The sequence below is a fragment of the Columba livia genome, chromosome 3 (genome assembly GCF_036013475.1).
Source record: "Columba livia isolate bColLiv1 breed racing homer chromosome 3, bColLiv1.pat.W.v2, whole genome shotgun sequence".
Taxonomy (NCBI): Eukaryota; Metazoa; Chordata; class Aves; order Columbiformes; family Columbidae; genus Columba; species Columba livia.
The window spans coordinates 8,124,152-8,149,472 of record NC_088604.1 but is presented as its reverse complement, the minus strand read 5'-3'; the positions used below and the strand labels follow the sequence as shown (position 1 = coordinate 8,149,472).

The 25,321-nt window shown below is 40.4% G+C and overlaps 1 protein-coding gene across 2 annotated transcripts; it reads left to right on the top strand.

Moving 5' to 3' along the window:
• The first annotated feature begins 30 nt into the window (after positions 1-30).
• On the top strand, positions 31-24,472 carry GCFC2 (GC-rich sequence DNA-binding factor 2). 2 transcript variants are annotated; one of them, XM_065055760.1, is made up of 18 exons: positions 31-441; positions 1,522-1,629; positions 2,900-3,061; positions 3,717-3,935; positions 6,154-6,233; positions 7,708-7,823; positions 9,848-10,034; positions 10,969-11,092; positions 13,784-13,862; positions 15,060-15,172; positions 15,914-16,113; positions 16,818-16,968; positions 17,245-17,366; positions 18,567-18,643; positions 19,392-19,458; positions 22,247-22,393; positions 22,743-22,867; positions 23,174-24,472. In XM_065055760.1, the coding sequence occupies exons 1-18, from the start codon at positions 96-98 to the stop codon at positions 23,286-23,288; spliced, it is 2,538 nt and encodes an 845-aa protein (XP_064911832.1). In that variant the 5' UTR covers positions 31-95; the 3' UTR covers positions 23,289-24,472. The 2 variants fall into 2 exon arrangements, with proteins under 2 accessions (XP_064911832.1, XP_064911831.1); XM_065055759.1 differs by having other exon boundaries at positions 16,815-16,968.
• The last annotated feature ends 849 nt before the right edge of the window (positions 24,473-25,321 follow it).

Below are 25,321 nucleotides of genomic sequence, written 5' to 3'. Positions count from 1 at the left end.
TTTGTGCAAAGTGAGGGCGGAGTTTAGGGGTCGCCGCGCAGGCGCGCAGGGCAGGGGATTCGTGCGGCGGGTCCGTGGCCGGTTCCCCGGGCGGCATGTTCCGCCGTCCCCCGCGTAACTTCCGCGGCCGGCGGCGAGCGGCCTCCAGCGGCAGCAGCGAGGAGGAGCCGCCGGTCACTGCCGCCCCGCCGCCAGCCCGCCGCCCTCCCTCCGATTCCGAGGGCGAGGGGGATCCCGGCAGCGCCGTTGCGTCTCCCGACGAGGGCAGGGCCGGCACGGCAGAGGGGCCGCTGCCCCCGGAGGAGCCGACGGGCAGCCCCGGGAGCCGGCAGGAGAGTGGAAGAGGCCGAGGGCCGCGCCTCCCAGGCGCCGGGGCCGGGGCCGGGCCGCCGCGGGGGGGAAAGGCGCTGCTGAGCTTCGGTGGGGAAGAGGAGCGGGATGGTAAGAAAACACGCGTGAAAGTACTTTGGAGGTTATGTACGTCCGTGTGCTTTTGGGTGGGAAGCTCTTGATCGTTTTTTAGAACTGGAGAAAGCCATTGAAAATAAGCGGGGTGTGACTGCACGATTAGGATAGTTAACGAAGAGCGAGCTTAAATAACTGAAATATAAATGTACATTTGCCTCTTCCGGGATGTTGCTTTGGCAGTTGGTCACAGAATCATAGAATCATTTTGGTGGAAGAGACCCTCAGGATCATCGAGTCCAACCATAACCCAACTCTGGCACTGAACCACATCCCTGAGATCCTCGTCTGCATGTCTTTTAAACCCCTCCAGGGATGGTGACTCCACCACTGCCCTGGGCAGCCTGTTCCAATGCCTCACAACCCTTTCCAGGAAGAAATTTTTCCTAATATCTGATCTGAACTTCCCATGGTGCAACTTGAGGCCATTTCCTTTCCTCCTGTCACTTGCTACTTGGGAGAAGAGACCAACCCCCTCCATGCTACAACCTCCTTTCAGGCAGTTGCAGACAGTGATAAGGTCTCCCCTCAGCCTCCCGTTCTCCAGGCTGAACAGCCCCAGGTCCCTCAGCTGCTCCTCATCACACTTGTGCTCCAGACCCTTCAAGAGCTTTGTTGTCTTTCTCTGAACTTGCTCCAGCACCTCAGTATCTATCTCCCCTGTAGAGAGTGGCCCAAAACTGACCCCAGGATTTGAGATGTGGCCTCACCAGCACCCAGTACAGGGGCACAATGAGAGAAGATAGGTCAGGGCAGCACACAGGATTCACTTTGTGATGGACACAGGCTGCAGAGAAATTATACATCTCAACAGTGTGGTGCTGCTGTATTGGGGAGGCTGAGCTGCAGAGTTTTAAGTTAAGAGGTGGTGAATCTTGAGTGATAAAGCTGTAAAGCTACTTAGACTTGATGCAGCCAGAACTTCAAAAAATGTGCTGTGCACATGTAGAGATTACATGCACTTTATATGTAATATACACATATATATGTATGTGCATGTACTGTTGTCTTTGCTGGTGTTACTCAGCTCAGAATAGTTTTGTTTTATCTGTGTAGGTGAAGAACTTTTTAAAATTAAGAAGCCATCCTTCAATGAGGTAACCTTCAGAATTCAAAAGAAGGACAGTGTGTTGCCTGCACAGACAGAAACCGAAGAAAGCAAAAGTAAGTTATTTTTTTCAGTTAAATATTTTATGTAATAATGATGAAAATGTATTACAAACTCTGTAAATGAAGAGTAATGTGCAAATACTGCTGTTAGATATTTCCACTTGTTAATTGAATCCAAGATTAAATTTATACTGTTGCTTTACAGATTTATATTTTTAATCTATCTATGCTGAAATGGTTTTTCATGTGATCTCGATGAAACATTATCAGAACTTGGGGGCTGTTCTTGAGAAGAGCTGGTTATGCACAATCCCTGTAGTAGCTCAGAGTTAATAAAGTTCTGATAAACTTATATCTCAGCATCACTGCTTATTGCTGTCATGTTGCAGTTTGAGCTGAGTTTTTGCATTGATAGGAAACATGAGCTTAGTAGGATTTTGTTTCATAAAACTTAAGGCAAATCTTAAACTTTGTGCTGTTACTGCATTTGAAATATTTTAATTGAATACAGTCAATAGCCTTGATTGTTCTGGTAGTATTCCTAGTCTCATTGAACTATAGTAAGTTTTCTATTGGGATATTTGAGGTTTATGTGTCTTACAAATGTGTCTAAAAGTTCTCTTCCCCTTTATTCCCCTTTTGATATCTCTGTTGATCCACAGATCTACCCTAATCGCTGTGTTAGATAAAAATAAATTAAATTGAGAGGTAATTCCCTTTGACATTATGATTCAGATGAGACAGTAAATTTTGTTGGTAACTTCTTATAAAAGTATACTTCATACTTTTATAGAGGTGACACATTCTGTTGTTCAGTAATCTGATGATTTACTGAAGATGTGTTGGTAGATGAAATCTGTGTTTTTGAAGAATTCAAATATAATCAGAGACAGGACCTTTACAGTTTAAATAAGGAGTCACTCATTGTTAATGCTGAAAGACAAAACAAACCCACTTCCTCAATACAGTTTATGAAGTCAAGGGAGATGAATCCAAACATACTGTGAGCTGTTCAGATGTTAATTGGTTGTCATCTGGGAGCTGATAACATTGCTTTTGTGCTTGTAAATGTGCTCCGTGTCTCAGAAGGATGTATTAGTTTAGGACTATCACAGGTGCTTTGATTCAAGACAAGGACCAGCTCGTAAATGACTATCTTGGAGTGTTGGAAAATGTGACGTGTTTTCATGAGGAGAGGTGGAGGTGGATCAGCGACCAGCCTGTGCTTCAGTGGGGTGTAAATAGTTACTGGTAACCAGTTGTGGTGCATCAGATTCCAGCAGCTGAAACTGAAATAATGGATCTTGCTTCCATCCCGATATAGAAATCTGTCAGTCGGAACCTGGAACTGGGAAGACCAAAGGCACTTGTGAAGAAGAGGAGGAGAAGGAGAATGAAAATTATTCTTCACTAAGTGAGGATGTCAACAGCTCAGACTCTGAAAATGAATCCAGCTCTCCACAGAGGAGGAAGGATTTATCACCAGGTTAGTTTCCTGGATTTTTTTTTTTAAAGGAAGTTATTTTGCAACATTGTTTTAAGTATATGACAAGATAAATGAGATGAATCACACTTGGCTTAAATAACTTAAGGTGGAGGCATCTTGTTTGTGTTGAGTCTGGACAACCCTTCATCTGAAAGAATAGCGATGGTTCACCACTATTTTTGGTTGCAGGTGTTGTTTGTGTTTCTGTGTTAATTTTGGAAATGGATCAGAAATTATGACAATTGGTTTTGAAGGAAAGGTTCGCAAAACCAGTCCTGTTTAATGATGCATAGTTGTCGTCATGAGATTGCAATTTAAAATCATTTGTGCTGCCTGATTTGTAAACTTTGGATTCCTTTGTAAATTCAGTAAGTTTAGTTACCCACCTCTTTTGGGGAAATGGAAAAAAGGACAACAGGCTAGTCGCAATTTATTTAGAAGAAAACAGTTTGAACTTTGTTTTTAGACCAAAAACCGCTTCTAAGGATGCTTTTCCACCTCCTTATATTCAACATGGTAAGCTTAATAGAAAAATATCCTGTATCCTATATTCAGAATTCTACAGTGATCCTGAACAGTGGTGATTATTGACATTAGGAGTGATGCCGAGTGTTGCTTTTAGTCTTCTGCTTGGATTTTCTTTTCTCCAATACAGGTAGTATCCCCAGTGCAGCTTCTATTGATGCTGCTCGCAGGAAACGTCACTTAGCCAGGACCCGGGCCGATTATCTTCCTCTGGATGTTTCAAACAGTCATCAGGTCTCTCAGAGAAGAGAAAACAGTGATTTAGAGAGTGAAGATGAGTCCGATATGAAGAATCTGGATTTTGTTCCTAAAATGAGAACGCTTAGGCAACGGATGACTGAACACATGGGTGAGTTTGTGCTGTTTCTCCCAGTGGTTGTGGCTTTGTTTTACTGGTGTCTGGGCAATTGTAGGACTTGCCCAGTGAAGAGTGAGTGCAGCAGGTCGTTTCACTCCTTGGCAAAAGGCTGTACAGCTGATGCTTGGTGTTTACACGGGGCATTAATCTGGTTTAGGTCTCACTAATGTGGTGGTGGAGGATGCTTTGAGAAACATTTAAAATTATTTTCGGCCTTGTTGGCTGTAAAAAAATTGCCTTGTAGGAGGCACAGCGTTTATCACAGTATCACAGTATGTTTGGGATTGGAAGGGACCTCAAAAGATCATCTAGTCCAATCCCCCTGCTGGAGCAGGAACGCCCAGGTGAGGTCGCACAGGAACATGTCCAGGTGGGTTTGAATGTCTCCAGAGAAGGAGACTCCACAACCCCCCTGGGCAGCCTGTTCCAGTGTCTGTCACCCTCACTGAGAAGAAGTTTTTTCTCAAATTTAAGCGGAACCTCTTGTGTTCCAGCTTGATCCCATTACCCCTTGTCCTATCATTGTTTGTCACCGAGAAGAGCCTGGCTCCATCCTCATGGCACTCACCCTTTATATATTTATAAACATTAATGAGGTCCCCCCTTAGTCTCCTCCAAACTAAAGAGCCCCAGCTCCCTCAGCCTTTCTTCATAAGGGAGATGCTCCACTCCCTTCATCATCTTCGTTGCCCTACGCTGGACCCTCTCCAGCAGTTCCCTGTCCTTCTGGAACTGAGGGGCCCAGAACTGGACACAATATTCCAGATGTGGTCTCACCAGGGCGGAGTAGAGGGGAAGGAGAACCTCTCTCGATCTACTAGCCACCCCCCTTCTAATACACCCCAGGATGCCATTGGCCTTCCTGGCCACAAGGGCACAGTGCTGGCTCATGGTCATCCTGTTGTCCACCAGGACCCCCAGGTCCCTTTCCCCTACACTGCTCTCTAATATGTAATTTCCCAACCTATACTGGAACCTGGGGTTGTTCCTGCCCAGATGCAGGACTCTACACTTTCCCTTGTTAAATTTCATCAGGTTATTCCCCGCCCAACTCTCCAGCCTGTCCAGGTCTCTGGATGGCAGCACAGCCTCTGGTGTGTCAGCCACTCCTCCCAGCTTAGTGTCATTAGCAAACTTGCTGATAGTACACTCTATTCCCTCGTCTAAATCGTTAATGAATATATTGAATAACATTGGCCCCAGTACTGACCCCTGAGGCACTCCACTAGATACTGGCCTCCAACTAGACTCCGCACCATTGACTACCACTCTCTGGCTTCTCTCCTTAAGCCAGTTTGCAACCCACCTCACTACTCTATTGTCTAGACCACACCTCCTCAACTTAGCTGTGAGGATGCTGTGGGAGACTGTGTCAAAGGCTTTACTGAAGTCAAGGTAGACCACATCCACCGCTCTGCCATCATCCATCCACCTTGTTTAGTGTGAGTCAAGTCGCTGTGGTGTAAGACAAACTGTTTGATGTAAGTTTTTAAAGTCCCGCCTCCTGCTTCTGGTCCAGTCTTCCCAGTGCTGTCCCTGCATTGATGTTATGGCTGTTCTTGGAAGTGGGGAAAAAAGCCAACAACCCAGCCTTTCAGAAGTAAACAAACCTAGTGTGCACAAAACATACGTGGCTTTTCCATTGCTTTTGTTCCTCTTACAGCTGCTTACAGTTTTGTTTATGAAGCACTGGTTTACCAGAGTTGTAGACTGGTTTTCTTGATTACTTGAAAAGGGGTTAAAAGAAATCTGTAATTGTGAGCTGATTCTGCAATTCTACCTAATGCTAAGGAGATATTTTTGTATCTATAGTAGAGCATACGTTTTAGAGCACTCAAGGATTTGCTGTCTGTAATGTCACTGTGTTCCAGTCTAACTGTACTTATACTCTTATTTATATGTATTATACACAGCTTTGCTTTGAGACATAAAAATGAGGTGTTTGTTTCTTGTAGTGCAGTAGTAGTTCTCTGACAAACAGTATGTTGGGGGAATTGATATTCATGTGAATTCTACAAATCCCACTAGCAGTTTCCAAACCTTCTTTGCCTTTCTATTTGGAAGTCCTCCATCCATGGTTTTTTAATCTTCTGGTTTTTGTATGCATCACATCCCAGTAATGGTGGGGAGAACCACTGTTGCTTTAGAAGAAGGAGAAAAACAGATGGAGGATGTAATTACATCTAATAATGATTGTTTTCACTTCCAGTGGGTGATGAATCAAGTGAAGATGAAGCACAAATGAAGTGGGAAGAACAGCAAATAAAGAAAGCTGTTAAACTATCTCAGGTGACACATGCTTTCCTAACCATTGGAAGATGCTTTTCTGCTTATTGGCAAGAGAGCTTGTTTCGGAGTGCAGTCATATCTCCTACCTGCCTTCTTGTTAGAGAGGTTTTTAGGAAGTTACACCCTAATTCTTTAGAGAAAATGCAATAAGAAATAGGGGAGGATGATAATAAGAATCTGTAATCTCTGTCTAGCTGTTCAGAAGCAGGATATTGTTGTCTGCCTGTATGTGATGGAAGACACTGAAAAGCAGAGGATTAAATTCTGAACCCTGATGTTTATGCTCCTCTGCAAGGGATCTTGAAAGCAAGAGTATTCAAATAATACAAATGTCAAAAAGTCACAAAGCAAAAACGATTATCACCCAATAGAAATTTAGCATAATAAAATAATCTGAGAGTGCTTTTCACAGTTCAGTAGAATTCTCTCCTTTTTCTGGTAAATAATTAGTAAAAATAAACTTTGTATCTTCACATGAGCTGGAAGTTTTTGTTTCTAGCTTGAATCATGCTAGGAAAATCTAAATAACCAGTTCTTTGCTTCAGAATAGATGGCTGTAGAAACCTTCTGCCTGTTAAAGGGGAGTAGTTTGAGGTCTGGGAGGAAGTTGCATTTTTCTGCTGCTGAATATCAAATCCACCATGATTGGTGTTCCTGGGTCCTCCATACTCATAATTTCTGCTGTTCAGGAAACTGCGAGAAATTTTAATAGCAGACTTTGCTAGTCGCGCACTTGATTGGTTCATCTGCCTGTGCTTTGGCTAGGTTTTAATATACAAGCTTCTACTGGTTTGGAATGCAAAATGTCTTAACTTAGAAGCTAAAATTCAGTGGAATGCTTTTTTAGTTATAATTCCAGTTGAGTTGTCATAATGAAAAATCTGCTTTTTGACCTCTGGCTTTGTCAGAGGGCAATATTCATATTTATTGGGGGAAGGAAATGAGAAAGTGGACTGTGAGGAAATAGAATATTAAATGGCTAATAGGAGGCAAATAATTGATTGTAAATATATTCAGATAGTTTTTAAAAGACATGATATGAGTAAAATCAGATGTTATCATCACTGCTTGGCTGTAGTTTATTTCTACATTTTATGTTAAGAATCTTAATAGTAGCAATCGCAGCTGTCAGTATAGAAGCATTATGCATTATTGAAAGCTATTAATATTTTTCAGACCAAGACAGCAACTTAAGCGTACCCTAAATTATGGATTGCTTTGTGCTACTTAGATGTTTATGCACTATATTTTTTTAAGGCAACGTATTTGTGCAGTTTTTTTGTACCTTGTTTCCCTTGTTTTTGGTTGTACTTTTCTGTACAACTTCTCCCGTACTTAATTTGAAGATTTAAATATGTATCTTTATATTACACGCCTTGTGCGTTCGGTCAATACATCCTGTGGATCTGTAGAGCTGCAAAGGGAACACTTGTGTAAATGACGTATTAAAAATTAACACTTAACATTCTTGTAGGAAACTTATGATGATGTTTCCCTGCATAAATCTCGACCAGCTAAACCCAAGTTTGATCCCTCTGTTTCTCTACCGCCTGTGAACTTGGAAATTGTGAAGAAGCGACTGACTGAACGGTAAATGCTGCTCTTATGAACTTGACTTCTGAGTTGTAGGCGTTTTTATCACAGAATGAGAGATGACAGCCTTGAAACCTTATTATTTTTCCAGAGTATTGGAGGACTCTTTTGACTGTTATTTCATGTGTCCTATGGCTGTTACGTTGTCCCATAGAGTGCTACTAATTTTCAACTTTACCTTGCGATGCTTTGTTTTATGGGAGCGTTTGCAGTTTAAGAGTGTTTTATCATCTAGAACTTTAGCGAGTAAGTTAATTTAAACAGCAGCAGCTTGTAGTTTTTGCCAGGAGCATTGGTTCAATATTATATTTGCCCAGCAAGTAAAACTTCAACTAGGGCAGAAGGATCTGGCAATCCCAGCCCTCTTATGATGGTTCTTCTACCAGCTGCAAAAATAACTCAGTATTTTCTAAAGCAGCAGTAAATTCTCTACAGCCTGTTCAGGCAAACTAGAAGCTGCCTTGATTTTACTTTTCTTCAGTCATGCCCCATGAAGCAGCTGTTCAGATAAGTTTAGACAAGTAACGTTATACAGCTGAAACATAAATATGCGCTATGGACTTGTTCTGAGTTCTCTCCCTATGTGCTTTGTGCAGGTCATCATTGACCTGCTTATTTAAAGAGTTGCAACTAAATCGAACTCAGTGTTTTTGTGGAATTGTATGCTTTCTTGGCCATATTCACTGAAAGGAATGAGTTAAATGAAGTAGGAATTTATATACAGAATCAAATACGAAAAGTAGACTAACAAGAGTGGGAAATCTAGTTGGGAAACATGAAGAAGGGGGAACCAGTTTGATGTCAGCTTTATAAATGTATTTAACATGCTAAATGTTGAAATAGCTTTTATTTTAACCCCTAGTACAGTAGAGAGCAATGGCTTAGCTCAGTTATATTCATTGAAAAATGTTTCCTGCTTCAGGGAAGCAAACTAAGTTGTGTTCTGTTACAGGCTTGCTCAAGCTCAGCAAACACTTGGGATATGTAAGGAGGGAAGGGGGGGCAGAAAAAAGGAGGAAGCAAAGTTGTAATGTATGTAAATGTTCCCATGCTACTTATCTAATAATTAGTGACTGCTGTAGACGTGAGTTCCTGGGTTTTGTCTCCCAGTGGCAGCAAGAGTCCTCAGTTGGTTTGTATTTAGTAGTGAGTGTGGGGTGCACGCTCGCAGGTCCTGCTATCCATGCAACTTGTATTAAACTAGTATGGATGTGCTTGATGCTTTAAATTGGCTAACTGAAGAAACTTCTAAAACAAAATTATGGTTTTAAAAGCAAGCATCCTTTATTGCACATCGGCTCCTATGGGGATCATTCTGCCTAGGGGGGGCTCCAAACAGTTCCCAGATGCAGGCTAGATCTGCACAGATCATACATATTCATTACATTTCCAAGAAATCCTTTGTATATGCATTGCATTCCTTTGTTATTCGTCTTGTAACCTGCTTGCATTGGTGTGGCCACCTTATCTTCTGAGAGCAAGGGCATTGTCTCCTAACCTTCTGCTTATCTTGACAAATACCATTCTTGTGACTTAATGCCTAACACCTGACATCTGTGAACCTTATTTGTATTAACTTAGTAAATGCCTAAAATCTATGACCCTTATTCGTATAGATTTATTTTATTACTAATTGCTGATTTTAGGTATCGTGCTGACATGAGCTGTAGTTTTTCCCCAGATTGCATTGGGTAGAATTTGTTTAATGTGTTATCACAAAATGTGGCTTTTTATGTTTTTGGGAAGCATGGTGTCTTGAGGGATCTAAGTAAAATCTCAGTGGCACTTTCAAAACTAGCGTGATGTTAGTGACATTTGAGTCTCCAAAGCATGATGCTTGTCCACAGCCCATCCTTCAGCAGACACTTGCATGGGTAGATCTTTCAACGCTGCTTAGGTCAAATGCGAATACTATTAGCACAGGCAAAGATTTTGTATGTGATTATAATGGGAAAAATGGTTTGGAATGCATCAGCTGTTAAGTTGACAATAGTTTTAGTTGTCTGCATATTGTTTTTTAGGATAACATCATTACAGGATGTGCACCGTGCCCACCAGAGGGAATATGAAAAGTATATGGAGGACATTGAAAGTTCAAAGATGACTGTCCAGGAGTTAGAGGAGTCTTCGGATGCAGCTCTGAATTACAAATTCTACAGGGCCATGAAGACATATGTAGAAAACTTGATAAACTGTTTGAATGAAAAAGTGTGTATATTTTCCCCTTCCTTTTTTTCTTCTAGATGGTAAAGGTGTGTTCTGTCAATAAAAGATACAGGGGTTTTGTTTGGAAATGATGGGGGACAGCACTCAAAAATAATTTCTATCAGAAATTTTAATCTAACAGGAAACAAAATATAGGGAAAACAAATCAACCCTCACCTGAAGTGATGATCAGGCCTGACTTGAGCTGTGGACTCACCTAAATTCTGTTGGATTAATACAAAATGTTATTGGAGAGCGTTTTCTGCAGGTTTAGTAACCAGAGTGCACTGAAGTTGAATGAGGGGTGGCACTTAAATTCACTTTGGGAATTTCTCGATGTCTTTATTCAGGGTTACATGAAGTCATGTTAGGTTGAAGTTGGGATTGAGTAAGCAGAGTTCTGTGAGAATTTGTCTGCGTTACTGGCTGCATCTGTTTCCTGAACTGCAAACCTTGTGTATTTAAAGAGACTAAAGTTGGGAGAAGGGGAGGAGCTGCCTAAAGTTGGGCCTCAGTGAATGTAAACTGCTTGTATCCTCTATAGATAGTGCTATCAAATCGAATTTTTGTCACTTAATTGCATCACAATTGTGAAATTCTTTATGTGACTTCAAAGAGAACAAGTGTTAGTTAATGAATGCATTTTCTTTAATGGCCAGTGGCTCAAAAGCAAACTAAGTGCACCAGTAGTGTCCTATTGAACCTTTTGTATGAAGTCTTAAGTTGTCCTGTGATGAACACCTGGCATTTAGGTTGTGTTTTTCAGTCTTATGAAAAAGCCTGGAAAAAGCTCCGATGGCCAGCAACATACTTTTTAATCTGTAATACTTTGGTTCTAATTTCGTGGCTATAGTGAAAACACATGGAAACTGTTTTTTGTTAATTCTTTGGGGATTTTAATTAATTGAAAACATGATTACTGTTTACTATATTTCAGCTGAAAGACATTAATGATGTAGAACTGGCTGTGCATGTACTTCTTCAGCAAAGAGCCATGAGAGTGTTGGAACGAAGACAAGATGAGCTGAAAAACGAATCTGCTTATATTCAGCATCTGACAAGTTAGTATGAAGTTAGAAGTTATTTTGGTATTGAAACATTCACTCTTGGAGCAGAAATATAGTTTCCTTTTGGCTTAAGTTTTTAATTTAACTGGCTGAAGGGAAGACGACAGAGTTGTGGTCAATGGGGCAGAGTCCAGTTGAGGCCTGTATCTGGTGCAGTGCCTCAGGGGTCAGTACTGGGGCCTGTATTATTCTATATATTCATCAATGATTTGGACGAGGGAATAGAGTTCACTATCAGCAGGTTTGCCGATGACACCAAGCTGGGAGGAGTGGCTGACACGCCAGAGGCTGTGCTGCCATCCAGAGACCTGGACAGGCTGGAGAGTTGGGCAGGGAAAAATTTAATTAAATGTAACAAAGGAAAGTGTAGAGTCTTGCATCTGGGTAGGAACCACCCCAGGTTCCAGTATATGTTGGGGAATGACCTATTAGAGAACAGCGTAGGGGAAAGGGACCTGGGGGTCCTGGTGGACAGCAGGATGACTATGAGCCAGCACTGTGCCCTTGTGGCCAGGAAGGCCAATGGCAACCTGGGGTGTATTAGAAGGGGGGTGGTCAGTAGGTCAGAGAGGTTCTCCTTCCCCTCTACTCTGCCCTGGTGAGACCACACCTGGAATATTGTGTCCAGTTCTGGGCCCCTCAGTTCCAGAAGGACAGGGAACTGCTGGAGAGGGTCCAGCACAGGGCAACAAAGATGATGAAGGCAGTGGAGCATCTCCCTTATGAAGAAAGGCTGAGGGAGCTGGGGCTCTTTAGTTTGGAGAAGATGGGACTGAGGGGTGACCTCATTAATGTTTATAAATATATAAAGGGTGAGTGTCATGAGGATGGAGCCAGGCTCTTCTCAGTGACAACCAATGATAGGACAAGGGGTGATGGGTTCAAAATGGAACACAAAAGGTTCCACTTAAATTTGAGAAGAAACTTCTTCTCAGTGAGGGTGACAGACACTGGAACAGGCTGCCCAGGGAGGTTGTGGAGTCTCCTTCTCTGGAGACATTCAAACCCACCTGGACATTTTCCTGTGTAACCTCGTCTGGGTGTTCCTGCTCCGGCAGGGGGATTGCACTGGATGAGCTTTCGAGGTCCCTTCCAATCCCTGACATTCTGTGATTCTGTCATTTCCACCTTTGATTTCCTTTCCCCTTCTCATTGTCAGTAGGTTTGCTCTACTATACCTTAATTGAAATCCTTACCTCAGGAAGGTCCATGGTACTGTTTTTGTCTGGTTTAGTAGTTGATATAACATGACCAAGTACTTTGTCAATTTTTAGTTATTCAACTCAGCACTTTCCTATCAATATTTTAAAAGAAAAATGAGTGAGTTTTCTAGTAGGTATTTCATTGGAGAAAGCTTGCTGATGGAGGATTCTGTGAACTTCTGAAAAAGCAGCATTTACTTGGCAACATCACTTTTATGTGAGTGTCTTCAAGGTTATGTGTGTGCTCAGAACTGAGATTTCAAACTAGGAGGTGATACGTATGTGAGGGAAGGGCACGAAGGAACAAGCCTCTTTGTGTAAGGGTTTTATCTGAAACAATACCGTGACTTTGTAGTTACCGTAGGAAAAAATAATGACAACTTTCTCGTATTTTCTTTCCACACCAATGTGTTGTTTGTGTGCAGTGTGAATCTTTAGCTGCTGCCTATGAAAACAAACCAAATCTCCCAAACCAAACTCTTTAAAACTGTTTAGGCAAAAGTAGGAACAATATGGTTGGAGCTGCTGGGTACAGATGGAGGCCAGATGTACCAGTTTCTGGTAACTACTAATCATACAGTTCTGTTTTCTCACTACATGGGATAAACTGCTGATTAGAGAGTGCTGGCAGCCTGTACAGTTTTGTAATGTGGTGTAGTGGGCTGACAGCAGCTGTTCAGAAGGAAAGGTTAATGCCATAATAGTTGCCTTTAAAATGATTTTAATTCCAGCTCATTACAAACTGAGAGCGTACTTGGGTATTTAACAGTGCTTTTAATTACTTTTTATGTTCCTAGTTGTATTTAATATAGTGGAAAGGCTGTTTCTTCTTCTGTGGTAATACTTCAGTCGTAGCATGCTTTTCTTTCTGGCATGTTGTGCAGCTTATAGTGATACAAATGAATGGTCTAACTAGAAAATGCTTCTCATTTCTATTTCTGTGTTGGATTCAAGAGTTATAGTGGAGTAACTGGGGTCACACAGTGACTATTCAGCAGGAGACAGCGAGGAGCTGACTGGTCTTGAAATCTAAATGCAGTGATTTTTTTTTTTTGAGTAGTGTAATTTCCACTACAATGTTGGAACTGAACCTCAGAAGTTATTTATTACATGGATGCATTTTTGACATACAGATGCAGATAAATCCCTACACTTGCCTTTCCTATGGCTAAGAACCTGCTGTGGAAGGCACAGACTGCCTTTTGCAGGCTTGGGGAGCAGTGAGCGTTGACTGGAGGTTCAACAAACTCAATTTTCCATCAACTGCTGCAAGGGAACACGCATGTCTGACTACATGCAGTTAACAGGTAATATGTACTGTGCATTAATCTGGAGACTATTAGAGTTTTGATTAGGAGGTTTGATTTTTCCTTCGGCTGTTTTCAAAATGAAGCATAGAAGGAGAGTCAGTGTTTCCTTATTGGGAAAGCAGGAACTTGAGAATCATACCATTTTGGTTTTGGCTGTTTCTGTCTTGTGATAGGTGGGAATGACAGACCGACTAATGGTGGATTGGAAGGCGATGAGAAGACACAGCTTCGGGAAATGTGTGAACATCGAAGGTAGGTATTGTATATATACACTTAACTCCAATGAACATACTGTATACTGGCTTTCTGTCATTGATGTGGTAATGAACGTAAACCTAAATGAGATTATTCAAAAAGTAAGTATTTGCTTTCCAAAACTCAAAGTACTTGGAGAACATCTATTTGTTAATTACATTCTCTTTGTGTTGATTTGAATTTGAATGCTGGTAGATCTTGTTATTTTAAATTAACAAGTCTTAAGTGAGGCTATTCACGAAACGATATGACAAACTTTTTCTGTCTTGTAATAATAAATAAAATTATGGCCTTATACAGAAATATACATTTGTATTATTGTGTACGTAGCAAAACATTAAGCAGTATTGCTGCTGCTGGGAGCGGTGGTGGTGGTGAGTGAAGCAAAGCAATATCTGGCTTCTCCTGTGCTGTCAGTGTAGGCCAGATACTACATTTTGCATATTATAGTATTCAGAGATTGGTACTTTTTTTTGTTGTTGTTTGTTTTTCTGAAGTTATTGGGAGCTTTGAAAGGTTTTCAGTTCCCTTGGTGTCTCAACCCATAACTGTTCTTGGCCAGAACTTCAGCATTTTAGTGGATGAAAAATGATACAATAAAAAATTCCACTTGAGGCAATTAATTTTTATGCTAGTTGATGTAAATAACCATATGAAATTATATCTACATATCATTTTCATATCATATATAATTTTCCTGTGGCAGAAATGCAAGCTGTTGGTTTTGCAGCCTGTTACAGTTCTTGGTGTCATGGCAATAGCTTTTTGAGCCCAAGTGGCGCTTGGGTGCTGTCACAATTTTGATGTGATCCAGAACTGAGACTCAGACTGAGAGCTCAGTTGTTTCCTGTGCAGTAAAACTGTCAGAGACAGCATCCAGTACCATGCTGGCTGTTTAGTGTTCCAGGTGCGATGAGTTATTCACCTTGTCAGAAGGAATGAGGTGAAGTTAAAGGTTGTTACGTGGTTCATAGGGGTGATCAGAGACATTTATGTCAGTTCCCAAAGCCTCCCCATCTTCCACGGCTTCTGTGTCCTGGTTACACAGTTACTACCGGTCCCTGATTGCATTTTCTTAGGGTGTTGGTCTCAAAGCTTGGTTTTGGTACATTTTTTGAAGTTGGATTATTTTTCATTAAACTTCCTTCTGCATACAAGGGGAGGATAACTCATCTAGTTCATTACAAAATACAGGACTCGCAGACGGCAAGCGAGAGAGTGTTCGGGAGAAGCCGATCACCACGAGGGCATGTCGAGCGATGATGAGCTGACTCCGACAGAGGCAACCGAGTTCCAGAAGAGCAAAGGTTGGTGACAGCCTTACTGTCATGTCCTACAACAAAATCTCCTTCTGATATGTTTTTTAATTATTATTTTTTTTTTTAGAAAGGTGAAGACATACATCATTTGAGATATGTATTCTTAGTTACACAGTGCAGAATAAAAACGCATTCAGACAGTTCCTACAAGTGACTTGGGAAGATTAGATGTATGGTTGTAGCTTTCCTTTGGCATGAGTTACTGTGGGCTGGCATTACACATCACTATTTCAGCTGGAAGTAAGCTCTCCTAGTTTATGCCAAAGCTGATCCGACAGCACTTGATGAAATGCTACAATGCATTTTGTAGAACCAGTTCATTTTCTGATGACAAGGTGAATTAAAAGTTGATGTTTTAATCGTCTTGAATGAGTGGATGAAGAGGAGCAGGGAAGGCATAATACCTTTCCTCTGGATAACAGCAGCAGGTGTTTCATGTCTGCAATCTTGCCACTGTGGTGTGAATTTTGAAACAGTGGTTGTATAAATCTATGGAATAGATCATGAGAAACTTGCCTTTTCTGGTCTTCTGACAATATTTCTTTCTGAAACTGGATTTTCCAGGGAGCCAATTTTAAAACCTGCTTCCGTGTTACGTGTCTCAAAGATAAATAACAAATGCAATTATCATACAGATATTTCTTATGTCCTATAGGTATATAAACTCAGCTTATGCCTCAATAAGTTCTGTGATTGTTTCTTTTTATTCCCAATGAATATTATCCATAGATAACGTTTTAGAGGATAGTAGGAAAATCTTTGAAGATGTACATGCAGATTTTTGTGACATCAGAAAAATCCTGTTGAAATTCCAGGAATGGAAAGAGAAGTTTCCTGACACTTACTGTGATGCTTATATCAGTTTCTGCCTACCTAAGCTATTAAATCCATTGATCAGAGTTCAGCTAATAAATTGGAATCCTCTTGAGGTAGGTGCATCATTTGGTTTCATTTCCTTAAAAAATTGTGTGTGTTTGTGTATTAATATATGGGTGACCCCTGTGCTTCTGGGTATTGCACTGTAGCGGTAGCTATAGTCAGTAAAGCCTGTTGTGGACTGAACCATCTTTGCAGACCTTTTTACCCTTATTTGTCTTTGTTAATTGGTGACTTGTGTGGCTGTTTCTGGCAGCTCAAAGCATGTCTGAGCAAAGGCTGTTTGCAGGGAAGACTTCTGCATGGGAACTCTGTTACATGGGCTGTTTCAGAACCCAGGATAAGTATGTGAACTAGAAGGAGAAAGTCCATCATTTTAATCTGTATTAATATGAAAAATGAGATGTAGTTCATCCTATGCATAGCACAATGCATTAGAAAGTAATAGGAATATTGTTGGTCTCAGAAATTGAAGCATGTGGTTGGAATCTTCTTAGCTTTCTCCTTTGCCCTTACCTCCAGCCACTTTTGCAAAAGCCCATGTAAAAATAAATTCTTCTCTTGAGTTCCTTGAAGACAATTAGACAATCCCATCCTTTACATTCAGGCTTTTCCTGACTGGCTGTTTTGGTCTGTTCAGTGATGAAGGGGGGTCTGAAATTGAGAATTGAAGTGGTATCACTGGATGCATTTTTGCATGGAACTTTTCTCTCAGTCCTGACCAGGTGAATAACTAACAGGAATGATATTTCAGCAGAATTGTAGAGAGTTGGAAGACATGCCTTGGTTCAGAGCTATAGAAGAATTCAGTGATGCCAAAAATGTATCTGAATCAAAAAGGAAAGATGATCCTGATCAAGAAGTTTTGCCAAGAGTGATTGGAAAAACTATTCTTCCAAAAATTACAGGTACAGTGAGATTGTCTTGAAAATGTTCACTGCAGCTTGGCAATCAAGCCTTAAATAAAAGTGCTAGATATCAAATAATGTTAGTTATGTAATGATGCTCCAAGATGTAGTGATTATGTAGTTCCACAGAGTGAGCCTAAAGTAGCCTCTTCTGAAGATTATTGTGAGAGGTTTAGCTTTTTATATGTTCATTTATATTACATTGTAATGCCTTGAAACTGGAGTGGGTAACCATTGTATATTGTGAATGAAATTAATTATTGGGTTTTTTTCCAGCATTTGTGGAGAATATGTGGGATCCTTTATCCACTTCACAGACAAAGAACCTCGTACAGCTTTGCCATAACATCTTTGAAAAAAAAGCTCTTTCCAAAAGTGATTGCAGTCGAGCAAAAGAGGTAAAAGCTTCTGTGGTACTGGGGAAAGGAGAACTCGATCCACTGTGTGAGCTTTATGTGTGCTCCTATGGGCACTTAAAACATCATCCTGAATTTGTTTGGTTCTGATTACTTGTTTGTTTTATCACTTGATATCAAGAAGATTTAACTGTTGAAGATGCTGGGACACTCTTGAGGCAGAAATTAGTTGCTGTTCCTAGAAAAATTCTGCTTGTATCTATCAAAAACCTGATCTAATCTTGCTTCACTTGAATAACAAAGATTAGAATTTAGATTTGCATTTAATTGTTTTCAAATTGGAGGTTTAAACGTTAATAATGCTCCAGTGTTCAACTCCTTAAGCTTTTATTTATAAAGCAGATCTAGAATTTTCAAATTTGAAAATCCCCAAAGGTTAATTAACTGTCTAGGGGAAAGACTACTTCATAATCTGAGCAATCTTTTAATAATTACTTTTATACACATAGTCACTCTAGCATGCCCTTCTTCAGCTTGGTTTGAGATCTATTCTGATGGAAATCTGGGGGTTTATCAAGTATAAAACTGGTGAAATCAGTGGATGTTTAGTTGAGTGGTACAACTGGCTTTAGCCAAGATGCTGTTTGTACAGAAAGTAAACCAGAACTTTAGTTAAACTGAAAACAAAAGAAGAGGCTTTAAAGAAAATGTGGCACCTGAAAGGATGTTACCTAAAAACACATACTGTCCTAGCTATGGTGATTTTTTTTTTTAATGTAGAATTTCACAGCTTTTTATGGATATTCTGTGTGCACAACTTATTTTATTGTTAATCTATACAGTTTTCTTACTGCCTTGCAAATTAACATGCAAAAAAAGCCTCACTTAGGAACGTAAGTTCATCTTAAAAAAGAAAAATCTTCTGGGTTAACCTGTAGGCAATTACAGTTGTGCTTTGTTTGCTCTTTTTAATATATTCATGGTCTCAGTGTTTATTATATACAAGTGGCAACCGTACTTAGCTCTAATTAACATATTGCACTTCTAGATGAACAAATAAGTTGTTATAAATGGAAGATGAAGTCATTCTTGTGAGGACATGCTTCTTTTTGCGACCTGGTCTAGTGGAAGGTGTCCCTGCCCACGGCAGGGCGGGTAGAACTAGATGATCTTTTTAAGGCCCCTTCCAGCCCAAACCATTCGATGGTTCTATGATGCATTAGTAATTCCTTTTTTTAATAGGATTTGGTGAACATGGTTGTTCTAAGAATGAAGAAATCTGTAGAGGAAGATGTGTTTATTCCTCTGTATCCTAAAAGGTAAGGTGACTCTGGGACTTTAAAACAAATTTCTGCACCTTCTTCCCCACACATGTAGCGGAAATATTGTAGATATCCATTCACAGTTAGTGGAACAACCATGCCTTCTACTCTTTTATTAATAAAGGAAAGGTGTTAAAGCCTTATTTGCATTTATGAACTCTTTCTCATAAGAGTAACTCCACTGTCATAATGCTTTTTGCTTCTGTAACCAAAATTTTTCCAGTATATGAGATCCACAATCTGGTCTTAGCAGAGCAACTTATATCTGTGTTAGTTTAGGTGGTTTGGTGTCACGTATGTGTGTCCCCTGATCCCTCCTGTCATTCCTAAAAGAGTTTGTGTCGTTGATGCTTTTTACTGGACGCTGTTTTGAAGACAGGAATGAGTAGGAGTCTGAGAGATATCGGGTTAAGATACATCTAGGAGAGAAGCTTTACAAAAGCTGCTGTAGGATGTTTGGTTCTAAGTAATGCTGTTTTGACCTGGATCCATGAAATGTGTTGTCTGGAAACAAAAGTGTTTCCAATTGGTAATTTTATTGGAAATTATTTCATAGTAGTTATGTTATAATGGGTTCAAATTGACAGCTTTTTTCTTAGACCGTTATTCTGGCTGTGGCTGTCACTGCTGAAAGAATGCCAGAGTTATTCATCAGTATCCGAGAGATTAATTGTCTGTTTATCTTTGGAAAGCAAACAAACAAAAGTCCTTATTTTGCCTATTTTTTTCTTCTTTTCATGACTAGCGCTGTGGAAGACAAATCATTACCCTGTTCAAAATTTCAAGAAAGAAGATTTTGGTCAGCTTTTAAGGTAGATAAGATATACCTGTCTGTTTTGTTGTTGTTATTATTGTTGTTTTCTTTCAGATCCATTTTAGTGAAAAAATATTTTGCCGTCAGGAAATACGTCTTCTGGCAAGTCTGATTCCAGGGAGATTAATACATTTTTATTAGGGTTGATAACAATTTTTCTCGGTGAAGGATGTGTTTGCTGTGCAGCCTGCATGTGATGATTTAAGAATGAACTATAAGGAACACTTTATTTCTGTGTACCCAACTGGTACATCTTCTGCAAGAGGCTTTGATCTGACCATCTGTTCCTGCTGGTTCATTTTTTTCCTTAGTCAGCCAGGCCCATTGGCCTTACTTCATATTAATTAGTCATTGCTGCTCTGCTATTAATAACAGACACTGACACTGTGGGGACAGAGAGGTTTTTTGGGGGGATGCTGGGTAGAATGATGATGACACTAAGTCAACAGAATTCTATGATCAGCATAGTGCCTTATGATCAGAGTGGCACAGGATTTTTATAATCAGAATCAATGTAACACAATTTTGTAAGAAGCACAGCACAGAATTTATAGCGCAGCTAATTTGTGGTTCCCAATCATCTGCACCTTCTGCAGATTGGGTCAAATCTTAGTATTTGGCCTGCAGTATCAATAATAAAACAGTCATAATCTTGACTCGAAACACATAAAAGAAGATGAGTCACTCTTCACAGGAAGCAGAGGATGGCGCAGGTGTCCATGGTCACCAGTGGGGCTCACGAGTCTCACTGTCCAGCAGCAGTTCTAGTGCAGGTTGCCCTTAAGACTTGGAACTACTTGATTTTATAGACAGTTCTCCGTGTGCTGTTACGTTTCCCTCTTCTGTGAGGGGTCAGCACCGCCAGGTGCCTGGGACCTTCGAGGCTGGTAAGGAGGGGAGTAGCCAGCCTGGTGCCCAGGAATCTTGAGGACGACAGGAAGGGGAAGAAGAAATCTGTTTGGTTCATCAACTTGGTGCGCAGGAACATCATGGATTGATGCTGAGGGGAAAGGGGCCTAATATATGACCAGCTTGGTCACAGAGAATGGCTATTTGCCTTATAAAATGGTGTTAGCTATGCAAACCCTCATAGAATCATTTTGGTTGGAAAAGACCCTCTAGATCGGGTCCAACCATTAACCTAACCCTGCCAAGTTCACCTATAAACCATGTCCCCAAGAACCTCATCTCCTCATCTTTTAAACACCTCCAGGGATGGTGACTCCATCACTTCCCTGGGCAGTCTGTTCCAATGCCTGATAACCCTTTCCATGAAGAAATGTTTCTTAATGTCCAATCTGAACCTCCCCTGGTGCAACTTGAGGCCATTTCTTCTTGTCCTATCACTTGTTACTTGGGAGAAGAGACCAACCCCCTTGATGCTACAACCTCCTAGGTGTAGACACCTAGTGATAAGGTCTCCCCTCAGCCTCCTTTTTTTAAGGCTGAACAGCCCCTGTTCCCTCAGCTGCTCCTTGCTCAGTCTGTCTCTTGACTTGTTGTCACATCACTTTTTCTGAAGTGGAGGTGTGAATTCAGTCATCTCCTAGTAAAGAGTTAACTCTTGGCACCTACTTAAAGTAGTGTAACTCATCCGTGCTTCAGACTTCTCTTTGGCACAGGGACCCACTTCCATTGTCCAGCCCCCCATTCATGCTATCAAACCCCATTTTTCAATACAGGTCACCATCTTCACATTGCTTATTAGGAATGGCCTTCAAACCATGGCCAGGAATTGTGTAGAAAGATACTAATTGGGCTGGGTGAGAAGTGAGCCAGGGACTCTTCCAAGTCAAAAATACAGATGATGGAAGTTCCATGTTTGTATCCCAGTATTGCCAAACTTGCCTAGTGTAGATGGATCGTGTTGCTCAAAACATGCTGCTTTTTTACTGTGCTGTGTGCTTTCCTGATTAATGCTGGCCAGTGGAAGCACTCCTTTCTCTTTGATATATATTTTCTTTAGTCATTCATGCAGTTAGAGGGAAGTGTCCCATCAGATAACCCAGGGAAATGTGCAAAAGGTTTTTGAATTGGAGTGCTTTTTGACAAGTGACTGCAAACATAGCAGGTTGTATGGCTGTGCGGGTAAAACACCTTGAGGTTAACAGTTACCTTAAAATCAACCTTTTCTGAGTTAAGGGAAAAAATAGTCATGTTCTTATATCAGACTAAAAAATGGCAACAATTACAACGATTTCTAGTGATGGGTTAACAGAGGAAAACTCTCAGTATGTAATAATACTGAGATAAATTAAAAAAATAAAATCTTTGTGCTGCTATGAACTGTCTTATACGTAGCAGGTCTAGTAAATGTTTTTATTTCTGTCTTGGATTCTCTGCAGTTTCGCTTAGATGGATGCCACTTGTTCTTGGTCTGTATTGGTTGCAGGGGAAGTGTCTTAAATACTCTTTCCTGCTTCCAGGCTTTCAGATTTGACTGCTGGCTCCTCTGTGAAAAGAATGAAACATGGTTGTCTTCTGTACTTAGCAAATTGTTAACTTATTAGAAAGGTAAAATGCTCTTCCCAACCTTGGGAGGTCATGTATACACATATCAGTGGACAGTTCATATGCACATGTAAAATTGTCATACTTGATTACTTACTATACACAGCTTATTAGTGGGTAACTGATGGTAAGTTTGGAGACTGTGAATCCTGGCTCTTGAGTACTTAAATTGGTTGGACATAATTATCTTTTTGTCTTTATCTTCTATAAAGTTGTAATGTTGTGTTTTAGCGCACTTGCAGCCACCAGGTAAATGTTGTTCTTCATTCCTGCAGCTGCTCTCCAATGTTCTTCTTTGGGACGGGATTGTACAAGAAGATACAGTCCGTGATTTGGGACTGAGCAAGCTGCTGAATCGTTACCTTCTTCTGAACCTCTTAAACACACCTCCAGGGCTGGATAATATAGAGAAGTGTAAAAAGGTAAAAGATAACATGTACATTGGAAGAGGGCATATGCCAAAATTTATTTTCCATGAAGAGGGGTCTAAACTGAAGATGAAATACTAAAAAAAAATAAATAAACAATGCTTGGAAGTTTTTAATTTTTTATGATCTCAGTGCATAAAAACATTTGAGAGCAAATATTGGTCCATAAGTCCTTAAGAATAACTACTTGTAGGGGTAATCAATCTTGGTTTCAAAGAACAAACACGCTGCTAATAATGACTGAAGATCCCCAAAAGAGAAGTCCCCATCAGATGCGATATGACTTGATTATATTGAATGACTTTTATTTTTTAAACTTTCCAAATATTTTTTGGGTGAACAGGTGGTAGCGTCCCTCCCAGAAAGATGGTTCCAAGATCTTAAAAGTGGATCAACTCTTCCCGAGTTACGGAACTTCTGCCAGCACTTGCTGCAGTGTGCGCGTGCGCTACACAAGAACAACCGCAGGTAATTTTCCTTGGGATTCAAGCACTTCCTCATATACTTTGTGTTAAATACTTATTAAATTGCCTAAGCCTCACATATTGGACACTTTCAAGGATGTTCTAGTCACATACAGATAGATAAAACAAAAGATGGAGTTCGTAATGCCAAGGAGTTCTTCTGCAGTTCTGGTTTTATGTGATAGTTTGGGGTGCTAGATGTAGCCAAGGAGAGATACTCAACTCTTTAAAATTAATAAACATGAAGTGTTCTGAAGTCGGGTACATAAATGTGTTGCTATATCACATTTTTCTTTTCATTATTTTATAGTAATGAAACAAAAGAAGTTCTTCTCCTTCTGGTGAAAGTCAAAGCTCTGCATGTTGTTGAAGACTTCATTGAAAAGCACAAACTTGAACACCTTAATTTGATGATCGGGAAATAGAAATTTTTGAAGCATCACTTACATTACTGAGACAAGCCTGATACTCACACTGAAGCAGTTCTAATATGCAATTGAATTAGTGGATCCTACCTACTCAAAGATGCAGTAATCACTGTCTTCTTGTTAAATACTTGAGGAGGTTTTTTTGCTTGTTTGTTTTCCCAAATGTCTTCTACTGAAATGTCTTCTACTTCCATCTACTCCTAGGTTAAGGATTCTCTTTAGAAGTTAAAATTGTCAAAGTGATGTTTCAGGCATTCCAAAACTTATGACAATGCTTTATTGCTTTACCCTTTTGGAAGGGTTCCTGTAAAGAATGGAAGTGCCTGTGAAGTTTATCACTGCTATCAAGTAGATACCTTTACCAGCAATTTTCAGTATTCATTGCAAATATCACTGACTCAGGAGTCATTGAACTCTTCTGACTTGTGGTCCACAGTGATTTTTTTGGTAGGTTTATTTTAAGCCATCCCTGGTGAAAAAGAATTCGTCACGTTGCAGGAGTTTTGACCCCGAGACAGGAAGAAGGGAAGTGACTGTGCAGATGAGGAGTTGGATGAATGTTTATTGATGGTAACTGTGGTTCAGTGAGGTAAGAAGTTGCACAAGAGAACATCTGGGGAAGAGCAAACACATTGTGAAGATGATGCCAGATGGGCATGGTTTGGCAGCCGGTACATACGGAAACCATGTGCACGGAGCTGGAGTTGTCACATGTCTGGCTTTATCAGACTGTTAATACCAGACATCTCGATCATAAGTACAAGAACAACTTGAGTTCCCTTCTAGTAACTGACACTCTAGGAGAGTCTGCCTTTTGCTTCCCAGTAAGATCTACTGAACCTTATTTCATAATCCCTTATTAGATTTCTAATGTTTTCTAACTTTGTATATTTGCAATAAATATTGTTATAGAATAACAAGGATGCTTTACTGTAGAAACCGTAGTGTGTCACAGACTCCATATGTTTACTTGTGAATGTTTCTCCAGAATCTTCTGGGACTAGAATCTAACTCTTGCAGACTTAATCCCCGTGATTTCTTTTATATTGTTTTTAAGTTAAAAATATATTTTTGTAAAGTATTTTAATTGTAAATAGCTTTGATCAGTCTTACAGACAGAAGATGACATTGAAAAGAATTGTTTTATTTTGAAAATAAAAATATTTTGCTGTGTTAATGAATCCTACAGTTCAATTATTTAATATGTAACAAGAATGTTATTAGAAGTATGAAGGAAAACCCTCAGACACTATTAGTTTATTACCTTTTGGAGTTATGTTGCAAATCCTGCTTTCTAATAATGGTGAATTTCTGTTGCTTTTCCTCTCAGATGCAATAGCTGATCAGCAATCACCACAAGCTTATGACCTCACTGCTTTCCTACTCCTTTGTCTCATCCCAGCTAAAGGTCTCCCGTGAAGCAACCAGCTTTCTGCTGTTATAAAAATGGAACAGATGTTCTATCACAGTTTAGCTCTGTGGATGTTTTTTATTTTTCTGGTAGAAAGTTTACTTGTAATGACTTGTAAGCATGGGAAGGTGGCTACCACTTGAGCTCAGAGCCCCTTGTGTGCTTCTACTATGGAGATAGTTTTACAAAACCTGCTGCTCCAGAACTGAGAACCTACTTGGACACTTTGAGTGCTTCTTTGTGCATCTTACACCAGTTTGTGTGATTTGGCTTAAACTGGCTCACTTCTTCAAACTGGGATTTCAGAGCATTTGTATCTGCTGCTCTGTTACTGATTGTCCAAAGGACAATGAATCTGGTGGAGCATCTGGAGCACAAGTGTGATGAGGAGCAGCTGAGGGACCTGGGGCTGTTCAGCCTGGAGAACAGGAGGCTGAGGGGAGACCTTATCACTGTCTGCAACTGCCTGAAAGGAGGTTGTAGTGTGGAGGGGGTTGGTCTCTTCTCCCAGGTAACAAGTGATAAGAGGAGATGGCCTCGGGTTGCACCAAGGAAGGTTCAGATTGGATATTAGGAAAAATTTCTTCATGGAAAAGGTTGTTGGGCATTGGAACAGGCT